We start from the raw sequence: 12,679 nt of genomic DNA on the forward strand, positions 1-12,679 counted from the left end.
CCATCATCATCATCATCACCATCATTACCATCATCATCATCATCACCATCATTACCATCATCATCATCATCATCATCACTATCATCACCATCATGATTTGATTGAGTTTCACCCTAAGATAACCATACAGGAAGCTTTTGATGGGCCCTGCCCTCCATCTGGTGGTTCTAGTTTGTTCTGACTCGTCCTGCAGGTCAGAACGAAGGAACGCTGTCGATGGTGGAGGGAGAGCTGCTGTCTGTGGTGGAGGAGGACAAAGGAGACGGCTGGACCAGAGTCCGCAGGAACCTGGAGGAGGAGGGATACGTCCCCACGTCCTACATCAAGGTGTTTCTGGACGGCAGCGCCAAAGGTACCGAGTGACCTGCGACGGTTCTTCATGCTGGAGGTCAAAGGTTAAAGGTCAACTCAGTCAGAGGAGCTAGCAAACATATTAAATGATTAATTTCCCAGGAAGATCTTTGTCCTGGTCCAAACCGGCATTGGTTCTAGGAACGGCCCGGTTCCTGTTGTCAAGGTAAACCCGGTTTAAAATGCAGAGTTCCTTTATATGGAGCCTGAAGCTTAAATGGTTTCATGAAACAACAACGAAGGTTTTACAGTTTGGATCCCACGAGAAGTGACGAGTTTCCTGAAGGTCAGAAAACTCGTCACTTCCTGTCTCATGTCTGTCTCACTCCAACATGTCTGTCTCACTCCAACATGTCTGTCTCTTTGTCTGGCAGGATTTGCACAGACCAGTCGTCTCGTTTAGCTCATCTGTCAGCCTGTCAGGACATCTTGCAACAGGAAGTGGCAGCTTCTGATTGGACAGAATTACTCTTTGGATATTTCACCCAATCAGTGTTCAGATGATTAACTTACGATGAACAGAAGCCTCTGACTGACCAGTCAGCCTTCAGGACTGATTTTCATTGACCTCTGATTAACTGTGTGAAATGTGTTGCTTGTGAAGAATCTGGAGGAGAAACCAGAAAAAACAGGATGTGATTTTAACAGGAAATGAAGCAAGCTTTCATGCTGTGATGTCATTGCTGTGCTGACGTCACAGCAGGTGTGAATTCAAAACATTCAGTTTCTTCTGTAAATATGAACCCCACCAACACAAATATTAACCACGCCCATGGAGAGGGGGCGGGGCACATAGGCTCCGCCCCTTAGTCAATGATTATTGAATATATTAAGTGTGAAATGTGAATGTTTTGATTTAATAATTATCAAACTGACAAGTTATTAACCGATTGTTTTTTTATTAGTCTTATGAGCACGCCATTTGTAACTTCCTGTATGTACAACTTTCAAAATAAAGTCCACTCTGAGCTGAACTCTTGTGTTTGCTGTATGGCAGAGTCTTCTACTCTCCTTTTTCTGTTAGGATCTTCGGTTGTTTTGGGTTTTGGTTTTGATTCATTGACTCTAGTTTAATTATTATTTGTTCGTTATTATCTTTATTTTTATGCAGTAACACAATTAATCTAATTACATTACTAAATCAGAATACCACAACGTCTTTATTACTTATTATTAATTCTGGCATTACTGGAACAGTAAAAGATAAATTCCCCCACAAAAGAACATACCTTTTCATTTTCTTCAGGAAGTAGAGCTAATTAAATGATATAAACAAGAACTGGAAGTGATTCCAGTTTCACTCGATGGCCAACCTGCTGAAACTGTGGCAAATTTTAAATACCTCGAGTCATTCCTGGACAGTCAGCTCAACTTTGCTGAAAACACTGACTATGTCTTTAAGAACTGTTCTCAGAGACTCTACCTTTTAAGAAGACCTGGGGGTTACCCGACTTGAGGTTGTGTTCAACTTCTAGTTAGGTAGAGGTTGTTGAATTAAAATGTTAAAACTAAACATTTTAACTTGAGTTTCAACTCAACTCAAGTTAAAACAACATTTTAACTAAAGTTTTAATTTTTCATCTCCTTGGCTGGTTTGGTCACATGAGCTGCAGACTAACAGACAATCTATAATACTGTGAATGTCAGGTATAACAGCAGGTAAATGGTGGTGAAACCAAAACCATCTCTGTCTCAACTGTTTGCTGAAAGAACATGAAAGATGGCAGGAATATTTCAGCAGAGAGCGTCCATCCTCTTTATTCATCAGTTTGAACCTCTGAGCTCATGAAGGTGTTGCTGTGTTCCTCTGGTAATAAGAACATTTATTAGACATTTATTGATGGTGCAATAATTATTCTTAACCAAACTAAATAACATTTACCTTCAGCGTGCCAAGTGTTTTGCTCTCTTCACAAATTGTTGATAATGTGATTCATGAATATGATTTATCGTTTGAGTCGAAGGAAAATTTCCACGTTGATAGATTAAATAATTTAATCTTATTTTTTCCTATATATAAGACTACCAACAAAAAGACTCTCAGAATAATATACATGGCATTGTAAAAACAAAAATGTGAATTTTTGCTTGTATCTGTTTAACAACCCTGGTTGTAACAACCTGGGTTGTTATTCTTCTGTACCTAATTCATTTGTTTGTTATTGACTTTTGCTCGATTAAATTTCTTACGTATTCACTGCGAATGGTCTTTTTATTATAGTTGATCATGTTTTTCATATCTCCTTATTTCCTTTGTTCCTCCTGTAATTGATGGAGATATATAGATATTATTTATAATGTATAAAAGTATTGTTTGTCATGTAATTAGCTCTACATTACATAGAAAATAAAAAAATGTTTTATAAAATAATTTATCTTTTATCTTTTGCCAGTAATGCCAAAATTAATAGTAAATAATAAATAATAAAGACTTAATGGTGTTCTGATTTAGTAATGTAATCATATTAGTTGTATTACCACCCCCACGCCACTAGAGGCAGTAGCAGGCCCGAAAAGATGTGGCTAAGCAGATTTAGAAGTAGAGAAAGCTACAAAATTTGTTAAAAACTGAGCTGCGCTGAAGTAAATAAAAGAGAGGGAAGTTCAAATAGATGCTGAGAGTGAAAATCCTTCTTAAAGATGAAGATATATCACAGATTTAAAAAGAAAATAAAAACGGAAGGCCGCGGATAATATAGGAAATAGCGCCCCCTTCATTTCATGAGTGCAATGGTCCCATTTCCAAATAAGATATGAGACTGACGGCGGTCCGTCCCGCCCCTTCCTGTTTGCTGCAGCCAGGTGAACTTCCTCCATTGCTATCTCTGCGGCTAGCTGCTTGTGTTTGGCGCATTTCTAAAATTGTTAAAGAATATTTCTGAACCGGGCCGAAATAACAAAACCGAACAATTATATTTTGTTCTTTCTGGCAACCGCTCGACGGTGAGTTGTTTTTTTCATGTACTTTTTTTTTTTTTTTTGCAGAAATGTGGTGGCAGAACCCCCATTTAAAATCCCTATTTTAGCGATATAAAAAATTCTCTTGTAGATTAAAAGGTCATTCTTCTGTTGTTCATCTTGTGGCCGAATAAATACCCTCAGTGTTAAAAAAGAAACAAAAAAACTTTTCATTTTTGTAGAGGGTACTTTTGGTTACTTTTTCATTTATCGTGGGCCTACAGCAGGGGGGCCCAAAGTGGGTCCTGGAGGCCCGGCATCCTGCACGTTTGATTCTCTCCCTGGTAGTAACGACCTTTTCAGCAGGTCAATGTTCCTCTTAGGCCTCTAATGATCCATCATTTGATCCAGGTGCGTTAAACCAGGGAGAGAATAAAACATGCAGGATGCCTCCAGGACCCACTTTGGGGACCCCTGGTTTATAGGATTCTTGAATTGGTTCACTTATTTGAATTTGCGCAGCAAAGCAATTAGTTGTTTGTTTAAATAATATTTGACTTTAATGTCAATTTAACTTTGATGCAACTTGAAAGTGCACTTTAATTTGATCTTTAACTTTAAATTAATTTGAATGATTACTGAGAAATGCTTTATGAAATATAGCAATTATTTTATTGATGAATGTTTAATTTTTTGGATAACAGTATAAACCTGAAATGTGAATGTGAATTAGTTTATTTATGACCTTGTTTAGGTCAGGTTTTCTCCACCATCACCGCAGCCTTGCAGTAGGACATTTATTAAACTAAACTTAGCTTTGGATTATTTTACCAAATTTATTTGGATTATTGATTGATGAACCATTAATCACCCTGCATACAAATGGACAGACTAGAATCAGAAAAAAACTCTTGGATGTCATCAGGGTCTATTTGTTGTTGTTTTTTGTTTTTGCTTATAATCATGAGTAATAATAATAACAATTGTTGTTGTTGTTATTATATTTAATACATTCTTAAATGTATGCAATGGAAAACCGGATCACATGAACTTGAGTATAATGTAGGGTTGCCACCTTTCAGAAATCAAAATAAGGGACGCCCTGCTCTCACGTGGTGGAACGTCTGCTGCAGTGATGGATATTATTCTATGGCGATGCTTTTTGTCTAAGTGATCCATAGAACAATCATTCATTCATAGAGGTTGCTTAGGTTACCTAAAACTGTACTCCAATCAGAGTAGCATACTTAAACACAAACAGAAAGTGTAAAAAGTATTTGGTAAACTACTCAAGTACTGATCAAAACTAACATCTGGGACGGTGTAAAACTGAATACAACATAGAATGTTTAAAACCACTGACATTTAATTTGTAAGACATTTTTCTTAGTTATTAATAGCATGCTCTGACTGAATATAGTTTAATTGTAGTTTTAGAATTACTAATTTAGTCAGTGATGAATGTATTTTGAAATTGTATTATCTGTTACTATATTGGAATCAAATGGAAAAGTGTGTGAGTGAAAATATTTTGTTTAGTATTAGAAAATTGCTCATGTTTATGGTGAAAGGGTTTTGGAAAATGACTGTGTTAATTTTTATACTCAGGATTGATTATTATATTTGATAGGTTAGAAAAAGGAATTTTACCCCGTTCTGTTCTGTTCTGTTGATTTTATGTATTACTTCTGGTTTACACCAGGATTCAATCTTTTGAGGTGCTGAATGCAGAAGAACAAAGTTAGGTTTGTGGAGATAACCTTTGCTGGAACTAATTACAGAATTTAAGTTTCTTCCTGAGGAATCTGAGCAGGGAGAAAAGGGGGGGAGATTCCAGATTTCACAGCTATCTGTGAAATACCTTTCTCTGTTTCTCTTTGCCCAGATGACCTTAAAACCGCAGGAGTTCAGGAGAAGCTCTGCTCTCCTTTTGTTAGACAAAGGGGACAAAATGGCTTTTGATCTTGGAAGCAAATTATAAGGAGGTTCTAACTTGTAAGAAAGTCCATGACAGCTTCCAGTTGGTGAAGCAGAGGTACACCTTATTTGAATATATTAAAGGGGAAAAACACGCCTTTACTACAAAAGTTTGTACACAGGAGTAACAAATCAGATTGCTGCCTTATTTTGCTTTTTTGCATCAGCACTCTCCAACGACGCGTCTTTGCCTTTTTTTCTATCCTCTTTGTCTCAGGTAAATGAATGAATTTATGTGTTGTCTTCTATTGGATTAAACTGCAATTCTGTGACGTCACTCGTTGTTTTTGTGTGGCTACACGCGCCCCGCTGGGAGAACCTGGGATCGAAGGAGATCGAGCCAAAGAGTTTATGTCTTAAGAAATATTATAACTTGAAATCTTCTTCAACAACATTTATAGAAATTCAGAACAAATCGCGTCCCGTATCGGTTCAATATGGAACACAACATTTAACAGTAAAATACGGGACGATTCCGTATTATAAGGGACGGATGGCAACCCTAATATAATGACGTACTTCCTGTCTAACGGTGTTTGATCTGTGCTCCTATTATTCCTTGTTAGTTTTACATGTGATGTTTTGAGTTAAGAGGCAGATTTATGGAAGAAAAAAAAATTTCTCATCTTTATAGTAAATTCAAAGAAAGTAGTATGACAGCAGTTTGATATGATAAACTGAGCAGAAAAAAGAATAAATGAAAAAGAATAGTCACAAAATAACTGAGGAGAGTAAAACAAAATGCTACAAATACACAGGAGGAACTTCAAATCTTAAGATATTAACATACTGGTATAAAGATTGGGCTTTTGTGGTGTCGCAACATTAATTTCATGCATATTTATGAAATTAATATCTTAATTTTTTGTGGGAATGGAATAGAAAGCTGCTTGGTTCTTATTGTCACCATGATTTTTAAACAAATGTAGAGGAGAAAACTGATGAATTATTGTAACATTTTTGGTTCATAAAGTCACAACATTCATAGTTTCTTTTAAAAAGGACATTTTAATTCCATTAGTCTTTGTATATTTCAAATGTAGCATCATCTCTCTCTCCATGTCTGATGACCCTCAAACGGGGTGGATGGCCTTTAAGCATCTTGGTTCTGAAGGTTCTGGTGGTTCTGACCCATATTTTTTAGCATCTGCTGTATAATTTCTGAATGAAGATACGAACAGAAATTCTTCCCACCTTATAAGGAAATCCCAGCAGAAGGGGGCGGGGCCTGTCTCCATGGTCACAGCTGTGTTGTTGCTAACTGAACTCTCTGCAATCAGACATGGAGGATCAGAAGAATCAGACTTGTGACTTTTACCGCACCGATCCAGATCTGCCGGAGAGATTCAACAACCCTGAATTTTTCAACACTTTCAGGTAAATAATTAATAATTAATAACAGTCAGCCGATCCTAAATGATCCAAACCTGCTGCTGTCCTGAGACTGGCTTCTCACACAGGCAGTAGTAATAGTAGTACTAGTAGTAGTACTACTAGTACTACTACTACATAGGGCACATTAAGGGCAGATGTGGGCTCACGTCTGCCCTTAATGTGAGCCCACGTTAAGGGCAGACTGCTCTCCTGTTGGCTCAGCTTGTACTTTGGGTACAGTGCCGATTAGAGCTGGGGTCAGTCAGTCAATGCTCCTTGCTACCTTCATCCTGATGAAGATGATGTTTGGTTCTCAGGGTGAGGAAGACTCATCCCTTATATCGGACCTGGAACCAAACATACGGCAGCAAGAAACCAACAGTTCATGAGATGCAGGTAAGACGAGTTTAGCATTTCAGTAGATGATTTATATTTATAAATTAAATATAAATAATTTAATTTATAGATCTATAAATTAAATAATTTATAAATTAAATAATTTATAGATCTAGGGGAGAAGAAGGACAGATGGTGGGTTGGCTTTAACCCACTTTTTCCTGTTTCAGACTGGTTTCAAAGTGATGTCTCACCACTTCTCAGAACACTACCTGCGTTTCGGGATGCATCGCGATCAGGGCTTCAACACGGCAGTGGACCGGAGCTGGGTCATGCATCCCATGGAAACCCAGAACAAGAGATACCAGCTGCAGCATGTGTATCTCTACGGACACCAATGCAGAGCGTCCAGCAATAAATGACTCCCTGCTCTCTGAAAGTTTTGTTTGTGTGTAATACTCCACGTCAACCAGCAGATGGCGGCATTGTTTAAAGCTCTACTGACTAACTCAGGTGAAACCGTGTCATCCTGAGGCTTACTTCATTTATCCATTTTTAAAATCTGTTTAACCCTTCAAGCCTGAATAATTGATGCTTTTCTCATGTTGTGTAACGAAAGCGCTGCAAAAGCCTTCATCACATGATGTCTTATAATTTCTGAATGCCTTAACATATTAAATACATACTTTAACCAAAATTTTTCTGGGCCAGAAATGTTCATATTTCAGTTAAATCACAAGTGGGCGTGGCCAAACTGCTCCACAGCGTGAGATGGGACGTAGAGGTCTGAAACTCGAGAGATCCCCTCAAATCAAGAAAAAAAGTCCCTTTGAGGTACCCCCTAAAATGCATGGGGAGGCCGCCATTTTGAGTCAAAGGGAAAATTTTGGCATTTTTTCACGTTTACACCTTGAATTTCAAAAAACTCCTCCTAGGGATTTTGATTTATCTGCTTCATTTTTGGTCAAGATGCAGGCAGGGCTTTAAAAGTTATATAAAAAAAAGGCTTTTCGTACATGTTCAGGGAGCGTGGCACAGCGGTGAACTTGACTACTCACCAAAGCAAACAAAACATAGCTTTCACATAAAAAAGTCAATTAGCACCAAACTTGGCATGAGTGATCATGATGGGATCCCTGACGATCCAATGTCATCATAGTATGACGTCATCTAAGCCCCGCCCCCTCCGAACAGGAAGTGACCATTTTTTATTGGATAGCTGCATCTCGGACTCCCTTGATCTAATCAAGTTGATCTTTTGTCAGATGACGATAACAAATTGGTCTCACTTTCTTTAAACTGCCAAGGGTTTTCAGTGGAGGGTGTGGTCGGCACTTATTGAAATATGAAACAGTAATTTGTTCAATGGTTGTTAGGGGACAGCTTGTTGTGCTGCCATCTGCTGTGTCTTCTGAGTACTTCAGTTGTACTGTTACATTCTGAAAAAACATAGATACGCTGAAACGCCTGTTCTCATCAACGCCATTGTCATATGTTTGGCTCTAACTACCATGTTTCAGCTGACCTGCACCAAACTCATTAGCATGGATCGTCGTCCACCCCCAACCGAATGCAGTCCAATATTTGGTGGGTGTGGCCTAATTCCTTCACAGCACCCCTTTTAAAAATTTAGCCCCAAGCCATTCTTTGAAAGACGATCATTTGTTAAACATCTGTATCTTAGCAAAATCTACAAAAGTGTCTTGCAGCCTCGGTTCCTACCCAACATCAAGTCAGCCATTTTTGGATCAATGCCATGTTGTATCTGAGTGAACTCTACCTACAGCGTTTCATCTGCAGACTTCAGAATCACTCAGCAGAGTCTGGGGGCGTCAGAAGTTATCAAAATATGTTTTACATTGAAGCATGTCAACAGGAGACACCAGAAAATAAAAACAAGAAAAAATGTTTTATGCAATGACATTCAAATGTTTTTTTCAGAAATCTGGAATCTAGCATTATGAAACACAAACATCTAGTTTTCACCTGGAGCTTTAAAGCAGGAATTAGTTCAGATTCTCTAGAAAACAGAACTAATGACAAAGATGAAAACATTGATTTCAGATTCACTTAGGCTTTTTCATGCTGTTCACCGTTCCAGGATAAAATGTTTGTAATGGCACCTTCAGCTGTTTTTCACCAGTTGGTCATAAAAAACCTGATATGAACTAATTTTAGTTTCATTTTCTGGGGAACAGCTTGTTTCTTCTTCTCTGGCTGAAATGTTGGTCTCTGTCCAACACACTCAGTGTGTGTGTGAATCTTGCTGACAACCATCTGACGCACACTCCCATGCTGCGCCTGCTGCAGATGGAGATGTTGTTTCCATGACAACCCGTAGAGGAACATGATTTATTTAAAGGCGATTCTGCTCCTCTTCTTCTGCTGCCGGATTTTTAGCTCAGTTTGTTCTGAAGTCAGCAGAAGCTGCAGTGAAAACGTTTGTTTGAAACAGTTCAAGTGTTTCTCTGCAGCAAAATAATATAAAATATTATTTCCAATCAGAGACCTGTCATGAACTGGCTGCTGCGTTTATTCACTTTGGACCTATTTAAAGCTGAATCCTGAAACAGGCCAAGCAGCTCTGAGGGTGAAAGGAACGACTAACAAGATGGCTGCCGAGATTATCCGTCTTCATTAGAGAAACCAGACTCTGTTTCTCAACAGGAAGCCCAGACCGCTTGTATGAAGCAAAGCATAGAACAAATTACTTCCTGGAGGCATGTTGATGTTTTAGATTGTGACGTTTGTAGTCCCGTAGCTCGATGCTAAGGAGCTAACTGGAAGGTGTCTGCGCTGTAAGCCACCATCTTCCACTGTAAAGACAGAAGAATCGATCAGACACGGAGTGAATGTCTTCCTTCACTGCCTGATTGTAAAGCACCGCAAAATAACTGTACCATCATTAGCATCGTCTCTTTCTGTTCCCTGATTGGCTGGTAGAAAATCTACCAGAGATGATCTGAGTGGATGGGAGAAAGTCTGAACTGGAAGTGAGAACGATTGGAGTGGACAGGAAGTCAACGGCGGTGGGAGGAGTTCGCCTGCAGTTGCTGTGCTGCTGGTTCCATTGTGTCCTTGGGCAAGGCGCTTCAGCCACCTGGCCTGCTGGTGGGTGTCAGGAGGGCCGGTAGGGGGGCCAGTGGGCGGTCATCCTAATCTAGAAAGTCCCAGATCACTGAAAACATCCAGGATTAAAACTTTTCTTCCAGCTGAACCGGCATGATGCTGCCATTACCTCGTCACTCTCCCTCTCCTGATTTTAACTTTTTACTTTTATGAACATCAAAAATAATCATCAGTTCATCTGCTCAGTTTTCTCAAATCACCCATCGGTCCTGATCCTGGTTCTGGTTTCTTCCTGTTAAAGTGGAGTCGCCCCCTGCTGGTCAGGAGTGAGGCTGCCGTTTCCTTAGATAAAAACATTTTAAATCCATTTTGAATAATTAATGAATCTTTATGTTGTGATTGATAACTGGGATAAATTTTAATATCTGCATGATTGGATTGAAAATAAGTTTTTAGAACTGCCCCATGGTGGCCGTGGCGACCGTCCGGTAGCTCAACACCATGAGCCTGTGAAGAGCTTTGGACTCCTCTGGACTTGAGAAAGTGCTGAACAAGTTCAGGACGTTGATCGTTTTGTTAGCAAAGATTCTGGAAGCAACATTAGTTCTGACTCGGTGCTATAGAAATGCACTGAATAGAACCATCTGGGACTGAAGGTCCCTCTCATTCTACCAGCAGAACCAGCACTGTGGTACCAGACTGTTCTGGTAGGAACCTCTGGACCGATCAGAACCGGTCAGGTCTCTGATGGATCTGATTATTGAGGTTTTCTGTGTGAGATTATAATCTGGATTATCAGGGAAGCTGAACAGCAGAACCTGATCTCTAGTTTGGATCAGATGAAGGATTTTAACTTCCTGATAGTTTTGTCTAAATCAGGGAGTCAAACTCCAGTCCTCTGCTGTCCTGCAGGTTTTAGATGAGCCACAGGTGAAAACACTTCATTTCCTCCTCCTGCTGTGGATCAAGGTCTCCAGAGCCTTAATGAGCTGATGATTCTGTTCAGGTGGTTCAGCAGAGAAACATCTGAAGGCTGCAGGACTGGAGTTTGACACTGGTGGTCTAAATCAGGGGGGTCCTAAGTGGGTCCTGGAGGCCCGGCATCCTGCATGAAGTTCTCTCCCTAGTGGTAGCAACAACCTCCTCAGCATGTCAATGTTCTCCTTGGCCTCTAATGATCCATCATTTGATGCAGGTGTGTAAAACCAGGGAGAGAATAAAACATGCAGGATGCTGGAACTCCAGGACCCACTTTGGACACATTTGATCTATATAATCAATAATCTGGAGATAATCAGTTAAAGCCAGTTGATCACTAAACTTTCCATCTTTATTTGGTTTATGGATTTTATTATTTTAATTCTGAATATCAGTGAAAAGGTTAAAAAAATCACATTTAAGAGGAAAAAACTGAAAGAACCAAACAGCTCATCTTCCTCATCTTCCTCTTCCTCAGATTTGTCTGTTAGCCCCTCCCCCTCTCTGAGCTGGGGGTTCTGGTTTCTGTCGGCTGCTTTTAGCCGTTGCATCATCTAAGGGTACTGGGTGAACCGGTGAGCGTAGAGCCGGATCTCTGGGCGGATCGGTGCTGATCGTCGGCGCTGGATGTTTTTGGGAGGCAGTGATGGAGTCTGAGGAGAATCTGCTGAATGTTTTTCTGCAGCTGCTGCTGATCGGCTCTCGCTTCACTCTGGTAACAGAAATTCAGAAGTCAAATGATTTTCTTCATGTTCTGCCGTTTGATTTGCTCTCTGTTTTTTTTTTATCTCGCAGATTTTCTCAACATGAAATTGTTCTTGTTTGTAGTTCTCAGAGAAAATACACAGAATATTAAAATTTTTCAATATCTGAAAATTGGACCAAATAATCAGACAAAATCAACATTTTTTTTATATTGCATATTTTTTTGTAGCTATTATCCCATTTAATGGAACCTGAAAATCAGGAACCCAAAACAGTCTGAGTTAGAAATATGTTAATAAAATTAAGTTTTGGTCCAATTATTAATAATTAAACAGATAAAAACAGAAAATCTAATTATTGAGAAACACTGGCATTCCTCCATTACTCAAGAAATAAAAACATTTAGCAGGTTGTAAAGAAAAGCTGAAACATTTAAACTCTAACTGATCAATTAATCTGCCACCAAAACCTACATTTTATTGGATCAAAATGCAAAACAGTAAATCTTCAGTTTCTAATTTTATCCAAGTGAGATGGAACAAATTCTCCTCACAGTGCGAGTTTTAACACTTCTCTAACACTTCCGTCCGTTCTCCAGCCAACTGTGAGCTGCTTCATCTGTAAAAAAAAAAAAAAGATCGAAATAAGAGGAACCAATGATGATGGCCAGGGCAAGTAAAGAAAAATAAAAACCCAGAAGCTGAACGGCACTTAGGTCAGAAATCCAGAAAATTTCTTTATTTCATTGGTTCTTTAAGATATCTCTCTGTTAGAGATAATTTTGTTTGATTATTGATTCTTCTGATCAAACATGTTCTCTGATCCATTTCACTCAGTTAAACAATCCAGCCAGCAGAGGGCAGCACATTTCTAGAAGAGGGATTTGGAAGATATTTTTCTCATTTTGTCCCACAGGGTCGAACCTAAACGTGGCTCCCACTTTAGACCCAGAGAGTCCAGAAACTTCTGGACATTTTCCTGGTTCAATAAA

General features: G+C 39.1%; 2 protein-coding genes across 2 annotated transcripts in view; both read left to right on the plus strand.

Moving 5' to 3' along the window:
* Positions 1 to 1,325, plus strand: part of LOC106942516 (formin-binding protein 1 homolog) — a 7,445-nt gene extending 6,120 nt beyond the window's left edge. Inside the window, exons 4-5 of the mRNA XM_015025822.1 lie at positions 194 to 352; positions 726 to 1,325. Coding sequence (XP_014881308.1) covers positions 194 to 352; positions 726 to 754 — 188 coding nt within the window. The 3' untranslated portion in view covers positions 755 to 1,325. The remainder of the gene's footprint in view (positions 1 to 193; positions 353 to 725) is intronic.
* Positions 1,326 to 3,044: 1,719 nt separating this feature from the next.
* On the plus strand, positions 3,045 to 7,629 carry pierce1 (piercer of microtubule wall 1). The gene is made up of 4 exons (XM_015025823.1): positions 3,045 to 3,294; positions 6,507 to 6,603; positions 6,918 to 6,996; positions 7,167 to 7,629. Exons 2-4 carry the CDS (start codon positions 6,509 to 6,511, stop codon positions 7,356 to 7,358), a joined length of 366 nt encoding a protein of 121 aa, XP_014881309.1. The 5' UTR covers positions 3,045 to 3,294; positions 6,507 to 6,508; the 3' UTR covers positions 7,359 to 7,629.
* Positions 7,630 to 12,679: the final 5,050 nt, after the last annotated feature.

The sequence above is a fragment of the Poecilia latipinna genome, unplaced genomic scaffold (genome assembly GCF_001443285.1).
Source record: "Poecilia latipinna isolate Pla-1442-1.1 unplaced genomic scaffold, P_latipinna-1.0 Scaffold4336, whole genome shotgun sequence".
Classification (NCBI taxonomy): Eukaryota; Metazoa; Chordata; class Actinopteri; order Cyprinodontiformes; family Poeciliidae; genus Poecilia; species Poecilia latipinna.